The 8,927-nt window shown below is 35.6% G+C and overlaps 1 protein-coding gene and 1 long non-coding RNA gene across 2 annotated transcripts; one reads left to right on the top strand and one right to left on the bottom strand.

Moving 5' to 3' along the window:
- Nucleotides 1-3,284: 3,284 nt before the first annotated feature.
- LOC128191601 (uncharacterized) lies at nt 3,285-3,676 on the bottom strand. Its single transcript, XR_008244443.1, has 2 exons — nt 3,597-3,676; nt 3,285-3,522 (listed from the first exon to the last, which is right to left on the bottom strand). It is a non-coding gene; the product is annotated as an uncharacterized LOC128191601 (long non-coding RNA).
- Nucleotides 3,677-3,748: 72 nt separating this feature from the next.
- Nucleotides 3,749-8,886, top strand: LOC128191596 (sodium/glucose cotransporter 5-like). The gene is made up of 15 exons (XM_052863741.1): nt 3,749-3,888; nt 4,104-4,175; nt 4,305-4,409; nt 4,500-4,559; nt 4,687-4,791; nt 4,887-4,992; nt 5,081-5,161; nt 5,244-5,485; nt 5,628-5,763; nt 5,865-5,972; nt 6,090-6,240; nt 6,327-6,495; nt 6,588-6,803; nt 6,933-7,386; nt 7,631-8,886. The coding sequence occupies exons 1-15, from the start codon at nt 3,808-3,810 to the stop codon at nt 8,044-8,046; spliced, it is 2,502 nt and encodes an 833-aa protein (XP_052719701.1). The 5' UTR covers nt 3,749-3,807; the 3' UTR covers nt 8,047-8,886.
- Nucleotides 8,887-8,927: the final 41 nt, after the last annotated feature.

Raw genomic sequence — 8,927 nt, forward strand, 5'->3', positions numbered from 1 at the left:
TAGTGTAGTGTAGTGTAGTGTAGTGTAGTGTAGTGTAGTGTAGTGTAGTGTAGTGTAGTGTAGTGTAGCGTAGCGTAGCAAACCATAGTATAGTATAGTATAGTATAGTATAGTATAGTATAGTATAGTATAGTATAGTATAGTATAGCATTTTAATGCTTATTTGAGAATATATTGTGAGTATTAAACAACAATTTAGGGTATCCAGGTTAGAATATATCATGAAAAAAATTGTCATTTTTCAGGACAAAGTTTATTGCACACATTATGATTGTGCTATTAATAATTTAAAAATGAAATTTGAGAACCGTAGCTATGGTAAACAAATACGGTAAATTCTGACAGTTTGAGGCATTTTTGAATAGGTATTAATCACATATAAAGTATAAATATCTATTATATATATTGGTTAGATAAAACAAGCGTGTTCTGAACTTTAAAGCAACTTGAAAAAAAAATTGAAATTTCCTATATTTAATTGCCGTTGCTATGGCCTTTTCAAGTCAGAATTTCAGTGTGATTTTTACGTAACTTTTATTTCAGTAGAAACAACACTTCTGTGTTGCATAACAAATCTATTAGTGATATAAATTGAAAATCGGGTATATTTTCACAAGTTCCGACAAAAAACAATTGCTAAAATTCTTTAAAATCAGGAATTACAGCATATCAAAATCACCTGCAATTGTTCAAATTGTCCTATTTCTTTGCCTTATTTTCATAGCAACAGGTGGCAATTAATGTTTGTTATACTTTCATGTTAAATACTGAAATCTGATTGTTTAAGAGGCAGTTCATAATCCGTTTTGTTATACTTTCATGTTAAATAATGGAATCTGATTGGTTAAGACGCAGTTCATAATTCTTTCTATTACCCTCAGCGTTAGCAACGCACTTAGCAACGGGTAACATTAAAAATTGTTACATGCGCGAAAATTATGCGCGTACGGTTCGCTGTAGAATTCACGTTATTCCTATATAAAGCAGTAACATTTTCTTAAAAATTAAGACATTCAGTATAACAAAATAAATAGTGCCTGTTTGGGAGGATAACAGTTGAAATTGACATCCCTCGAAAACCATTGTCAACCTCCGCTTCGCGTCGGTTGACAATGGTTTTCTCGGGGTGTCAATTTCAACTGTTACCCTCCCAAACAGGCACTATTTATATACTATTACCCTCAGCGTTAGCAACGCACTTAGCAACGGGTAACATTAAAAATTGTTACATGCACGAAAATTATGCGCGTACGGTTCGCTGTAGAATTCACGTTATTCCTATATAAAAGCAGTAAAATTTTCTTAAAAATTAAGACATTCAGTATAACAAAATAAATAGTGCCTGTTTGGGAGGATAATAGTTGAAATTGACACCCCCCGAAAACCACTTCGCGTCGGTTGACAATGGTTTTCTCGGGGTGTCAATTTCAACTGTTACCCTCCCAAACAGGCACTATTTATATAATATTACCTGGACATTGATGGGGATGTTTCCCTTTTCAACTTCTTAAAAGAAAAGAAAAACAATTTCAAACATTTTAACGATTTCCATGATAACATTTCAAACATACTAGTATTGGTTTCTTCAGTTTTCTTCTACGAAATAAAAATTCACAATAACACAAAGATTTTTCACTAGATTTTCTATAAAAATATTATAATAAGTGCAAGAAACTTTTTCGCGAAATTTTTGTTGGATAAAAGAATACATATGATTCATAAGTACACATCACATTCGTTATGTAAGTTTGAACGTTTGATTTAGTCTTAAAATAACGAATATATTCAAAACCTGCGATGACGTTTATATTTAATGCTCATGCCGTGAAAAGACTAAGTGTGTTTACATTAAATTGAACGTTGCAGATTTCCAATTATGCAAACAAAGGGAAATATTCATTGAATACAAATATAACAGAGCGAAATATGTCTTATATTATTAATAATCTTACATTAGAACCATTTTATCAAGACCGTTGACTTTCAGTAGGACGTAGCTATCTATTTCTTGCATCAAAATAAGTTAAAAATGACGCATGTTTCAAGCAAAATATGCACAGATTGCGTAGTCCTAGCTCAAAAGCCAGAACAATTTTGTTGATTTCAGAGAGCCTTTGCTGAGTGGCTGACAATGAAATAGACAGGTCTACGTTACATTGCTGTTTAACACAACTACCCAAAGTCCAAGCTCTTGTTAAAATGTTTCTAATATTCAGTCAGACCAAATTTAAGTAAGTGCAACTCCTGCCACCTGCCACCCTGTTCATTTTACAGTAGCATCCCATAATTTTATATCCTTTTATTAAATCTTGGAACACTCTTGTGCATACTGTCTGTATGTTCTTGCAGATTTGCTTTTCTCCGGGTGTCATTCCAGTGCATTTACTATTCTTGGACGCCAAATTCAGTCACGTCGTGCAACATCCGGTTAGCTTACTTAATTTTCTGAATCCGGCTTTCATTTCACTAATATATACAAACACTCTTGATCATAAGATTGTCCGGGATTTTATTGGTACTTACCTCATTGCAGCTGGATTAACTTCCTTCTTGAAAACATTTCTTTTAAATTTTTGATGACGTCATTCTTTTTTTTTTTCGTAGAGTCTTGCATTTCAATGTCTGTATTATGACAAGAATTTTTAATAGAATTTGCTCTGAGGAAACTGATCTGTATCCAGTTCAATATAAAAAAATATCAATAAGCAATTGATACTCATTATATCTCTATGAAATTTTCTCGAAAATAAATTTAAATATATATTAACTCGTATTCAAATAAAATAAACGTTGCACTATAAAATTTCTGACCCAGGAAGAGAAGAAAGATGCGGAGACGTCATTGTTATCGACAGCAAAAAAATATTTCTTGTAAGAGTCATTTCAAATAACACCCAAAAATCCAAGTTAATATGAGTCACATGGACCAGAGAACAATGCCAATCTCGAATTACTGATTATTGGTCAATTTTAATCTTCAGCAATTAGAATCATCCACGTATTCTACGAATTGATAAATGCACAAGTAATCATTTTCTTGGTTAGTTCTCCCAACTCGTTGGGTTGTAAATGATAAGCATAGATTCATCATTATGATGGGTTCATTCATGTGGATATTTCAGATATATATATCTTTTTAGTGCAAAAAACTTTATTTCAAATTTGATTTAAAATTAACTGTAACTCAATAGTTTCGACTACAAACTAGTGCACGTTATAATACCGCTATGTGAAATTGTGATAATGCAATTAAAAAACAAAAAACAAACAATAAACAGACACCATTGTGATTTTCTATAATTTTATTTCATAATATTTACATAGATATGAAGACACAATGATTTATCTCGTCTTCACGTGGATTGTTGGCAAAAATCACTTAACCAAGTCTATTATCCCCATTTTTCTATAACACGTACCATGAGTGGTTACGTTTCTTCTGTGTCTGTGAGTTTCCTGTTCCATGAAGTCATGATTGCTAAAACACCGATAACGGATCAACATTTTACAATATCACTATGTCTGAAAGAAGAAAAGGAACACGATTTGGTCCCAACAAAACCTTTTCTACTACCAAGTGGTCGAGGCATTCTTACCTTCATACAAAATCTCCCGAGTCAACTTGTTTAAAGCAAATAGGTCGCGTCCATGTTCTTTGCCAGTATTAGCCACTAAGGTAGACCTTTATCTAATCAGATGAACTTTGAGAGTCGTCGATAGGTGATAGGAATCTACATGGAGGGTGTGGATGAGTGACAGAAGAACCCCTCGCACCTGTTTCTCGCACCTTGCACACCCGGGATCAACATGGAGGTAGGCCTTGATAACTGGGTGGACATTCTGGTCATCGCCCTGTACTTCGTGTTCGTGATGCTGGTCGGACTTTGGGTATGTCCTTTACAACATTCAGTGAATGGGGGTCACGGTGCTTTGTTTACAATTATATGTTATAGCAAATACTACCGTGAATGTATGCAGACATTCGTATGACTTTTTGTTTTGCTGACCACAAATCAAAAGTGCCTACGGGAAAACCAGCAACATTATTATATTTTTTTTATATTCCGTGGTGTTGTTATTCTTTTTATACATACTTTCTACAGTCTATGTGCAGAAAGGAGAGAAATACAACCAAAGGTTACTTTCTAGCGGGCCGCTCTATGACATGGTTTCCTGTAAGTTTTTTAGATAAAAGTTGTATTTCATATTGTTCTAATACTGTTCTGTTTCCATCAACCTTTTTACTTGTTGATAACACCAAATGACCATTATGTTTACAGCTGGTTTCTATTTTCATATAACAGATTGGTGCTTCGTTGTTTGCCAGTAACATTGGGAGCGAACATTTCGTTGGTCTTGCAGGCAGCGGGGCGGCTGGTGGAATCGCTGTTGTAGCATTTGAATGGGGTGTAAGATTTAAAAAAAATTATATAAGGTGGCTTTATTTTAAAATTGATTATCAAATAATTATCAGAATTTTTATTTGAATTCGGTTTCAGGCGTCACTTTGTCTTCTGCTACTAGGATGGGTCTTTCTGCCTATCTACCTATCATCCGGGGTTAGTACAATATATAATGTGTGAATTACAAGTATTTGTCAAAATCGGAGGCGATATTCCTTCAATATTAATTCACCATTCAAGTATGAAACACTCATATCCTTTTCCACTATTTTTGGTATTTTAGTTGTTTACCATTCCTGAGTATCTTTCTCGGCGTTTTGGGGGTAATCGACTGAGGATCTACCTAAGCTTGCTCGCCCTGTTTCTGTATATATGTACCAAAATATCGGTAGGGTACTTCAACAACTGTTCTGGTTCTCGAGATTTTTTTCATCATCTAAATACATTTGTGGGTACAAGTATATCTTTGTTGATGTTTGATAGGTCGATATATACGCCGGTTCAGTGTTTGTTCAACAGTCCTTAGGATGGAACACGTATATTTCTATAGCAGCCATACTGGCCGTTACTGCGATTTATACTGTCGTAGGTATGTTGATATTTTACCGTCTTATTTAACAGAACTTTGCCTTGTGAACAGTATTTGAGGTAAAAATTCACCCGTTTATTATTTTCAGGAGGTCTCGCCGCGGTTATTTTCACAGACACCTTACAAACCATCATAATGTTGACTGGTTCTGTTGTTTTGGCAATAATGGGTAAGTGAAACCTGTATACAAAACAATTCATCCTACGTTAAAACAATCCGTCTCGCATTACACGGGTCATTGTCATTTGTAGGGTTTGTGAAGGTTGGAGGCATAGATGGCCTGATGGTCAAATATTTTGAAGCTGTTCCAAAACAATACGCGGATTCCAATGCCACGTATGTACATAACATAACGTATTCCAACAGTTCCTGTGGACTGCCCCGTGACGACGCCTTTCATATTCTAAGAGACCCTTTGACCTCTGATCTTCCGTGGCCAGGAGTCTTGGTCCGTTCTACGTTTGTCTCCATGTGGTATTGGTGTGCTGATCAGGTATACCAATTTTTCGTCCGAACATATGTACGTCATGCAAATATTTGCTTTGACTGCACTTTGGTGTGATAAAAATATAAAGTAAAGCGCCTAAATTACAAGTGACTCAGAAATTATATTAAACTTCTCTTTATATTACTAGGTAATTGTACAAAGGACATTGGCAGCTAAAAACATTGGCCATGCAAGGGCTGCAACGCTAATGGCCGGGTATTTGAAGTTTTTACCTCTCTTTTTAATCATCATGCCTGGAATGATAAGTCGAGTATTGTTTCCAGGTAAGTCTTTCTGGATCCAAAAAAAGGGTTCTGAGTTTTTAGTCAAGATTTTTTCATTCAATCGTACATATTAAAGATGACGTAGGATATTTTTTTTTCAGACACGGTTGGCTGTGCTGATCCAGACACTTGCATGAAGGTCTGTGAAAATCCCTCCGGTTGTTCCAATATTGCATATCCATCCCTTATCTTAGGACTAGCTCCAGTAGGTTGGTGTCTTTACATTTACAAGCATAGAACAATTACGTTTGTAGTAAAAACAATTTTAATGGACTTCTCAAATGGTCGTAAGGTTCAAAATATTCAGTTCAACAACATTGTTCTAGGCATGCGCGGTTTGATGATGGCTGTGATGCTGGCTGCTCTGATGAGTTCTCTAACTTCCGTTTTCAACAGCGCCGCCACTGTGTTCACTATGGATATATGGAGACGTGTGCGGAAACAGGCAACCGAGAGGGAGCAGCTAATCGTCGGAAAGTACGTACATGTACCATCCATACATATCTAAGAGGTATAATTTTTATGTGCACAGTAACTGCTTCATAAGAAAAACTTCTTTTCAGAGTGTTTGTAGTGGTACTGGTGGGTATCAGTATCTTATGGATCCCTTTGATAAAGGCGGCTCAACAAGGACAGTTGTTCCTTTACATACAGGCCTTAACAGGCTACATAGCTCCACCGATCTGCTCTGTATTTCTGCTGGCTGTATTTGTGCCAAGGGTCACAGAAAAGGTACTTAACTTACACAAGTTATTAAGTTTCCACAATACGAGTTCTCCATATCGAACACCTTTGAAGTTTGCCTTTTATATTAACACTTTTAGGGAGCGTTCTGGGGCATGATGGTGGGGCAGGTGAGTGGATTGATAAGGATGGTCCTGGACTTCGTGTATCCATCCCCTGGCTGTGGGCAACCCGACCATCGTCCAGCTGTAGTTGCCAAAGTCCATTTTACTTACTTTTCCGCGTTGCTCCTGATTTTAACAGCTTTGGTTGTGGTTTTCATCAGTCTTCTCGAAAAACCTCAAAGAAACAAATCGGTGAGTTTGTCGGGTTTTTTTTTTTATACTAGAGTTAAATTTTTAAAAAGGCATTCTTTTAACACGCCATATATAATAAAACATTTTATTATCTTGACTGGCTTTTGATCGCAAAAAATCACTTTTCAGAGTAAAGGGTTGACTTTTTGGACGGTTGAGCGTGTGCGACCTCCACCGAAAAATGAACCAGACATTCCGAAAACATTGCAACGGCCAGCAAGAGTTACACCCCCTGACGATTATGTGACCTATCCTATGAGAAAAATTGTAAACGAGGCGTACCACAGTGATGATAATGTTGACGATCAAAAGGTGACATCAGTGGATGACATTAAACAAAATGGTGAACCGAACCGCATCCAGGAACAGACTGCCGAAACAAATCACATAGAGAGTGAGCGTCCTCTACTCAGACGCACCAAGTCCAATCGGGACGCTGTGTTTGACAAGGTCGTGAGGCAGAGCAAGACAGAAGAGACTGTGACCGACTACAGGTTGACGAGTGGGAGCGAGGGCAATGAGAACGCAGACGACAATGACGGCGTTACTGTGGAGCTGAGAAACAAGAGGATCCGTGTCAAAAGTAAAGATAGCGTATTGTATTTGAAAAATGAGTTGCTTTCATTCAAAATTTAGCATATTACATTTTAGTATTTTTAAAGGATTTAGTAAAACTTCTCTCTAGGTTCTTATGCAAATATATTTTAAAATGATGACTATTCCTCAATTGCCGCAACCACCCATTTTTCAAAAATCAACCTTCAGTTTGAATAGTAGAACAGACAAAAGATATTTTGTAAGATCTGTTTATTTCTTTTTTTTCTCAGAAAGTTCCTATGCCAGTGATATGTCTTTGGAGATACATTCGGAATTCCTCAAACGAAAAAGCGAAGTGGAGAAAGCGAAGGAACTGGAGAGAATTCAAGAACTTGAAAGACAAATAGAGCTAGAGAAACAGAGGGAAATCGAACGTCAGAGGGAAATTGAGAGAAGGGAGTTGGAGAGGATAAAGGAATTTGAGAGACAGAAGGAGTTAGAGAGAATTCGAATTCAGGAACTCCAACGCCAAGAACTGGAAAGGACCAGAAGGCTGGAGTTAGAAGCCAGAGAGAAAAGCGTGGACCCGGTGCAAGAGGTGATGAGAAAGAAACTTTACATAGATTCCAAGTTTGACTTTTTTCTGAATCTGAATGCCATTATATTAATGTGCGTGTTTGTGTTTTTGTACTGTATCTTCGCATGAACAAATACCATTTATTGATGCTCTTTTTCATTTACTTACGTATATTTTATCAGTTATCTGGTTGTTTATAGATACTTGGACACGATTTAGATCAAAATTTTATTTTTATTTTTTTTACGTATAAAATGGTTTACTTGCTCATTTTGAATTATTGACCAAAATTTGAACATTAAAATTTCAGTTATGAGAGAGATACAGAGGAAAGAAATTACTGTTATGTAAACATAGCTCGAGTCTTATATTTGTTTACAAATAATGTAAAGTATGGAATTACCATTTTTTAATGCAAATGACTCGTGGCAAACAAGGTAAACCGATTCAATATGTTCATAGATAATATGATAAACAGAAAAAAGCAACATTTGATCGAGACTTATACCAGTAAAACACATTTGTAAACTATAACAAAGCTCGGGCTTTGTTTACAAAACAAAGATTTTCAAACGCTGTATCTTGCTTATAACTCAATATTTGACTTTCAAACTTCGACAAAGCATTAAAAGTACCCAAATTAACAATTCTTAATAACATAAAAATTGGAAAAATAAAATTTTAAATTTTGAGCTCAAATCGTGTCCAAGTCCAAGTATTTATTGTAGTAGAGATGATTCACTGTTAACCAATATTATTTTCATACGTGTACTTTGCAATTTGATGCGACCTTTCCCTCTCTACATAATTATGTTAATAATAATATTTACGTTTTTACATGTATATCCAACGTCACTTTATAAATGCAATTTATTAAATTCACTGAACTGTCCAAAATGTAGAGACATGTGAGACCATGTTTGTGTACAAAGAGATATTTTCTCGAATAAATTATTATGCAATTTAAAACAGTTGTGTCTAAATTCAAAATTTGGGACATGCCCTACAAG

The sequence above is a fragment of the Crassostrea angulata genome, chromosome 7 (genome assembly GCF_025612915.1).
Source record: "Crassostrea angulata isolate pt1a10 chromosome 7, ASM2561291v2, whole genome shotgun sequence".
NCBI lineage: Eukaryota > Metazoa > Mollusca > Bivalvia > Ostreida > Ostreidae > Magallana > Magallana angulata.

Coding starts and splice junctions, on each gene's coding strand:
- LOC128191596 (XM_052863741.1), top strand. CDS start 3,808: ATGGAGGTAGGCCTTGATAACTGGGTGGACATTCTGGTCATCGCCCTG. Junction 4,176..4,304: donor GCTCTATGACATGGTTTCCT/GTAAGTTTTTTA, acceptor TTCATATAACAG/ATTGGTGCTTCGTTGTTTGC. Junction 5,973..6,089: donor CTTAGGACTAGCTCCAGTAG/GTTGGTGTCTTT, acceptor ACATTGTTCTAG/GCATGCGCGGTTTGATGATG.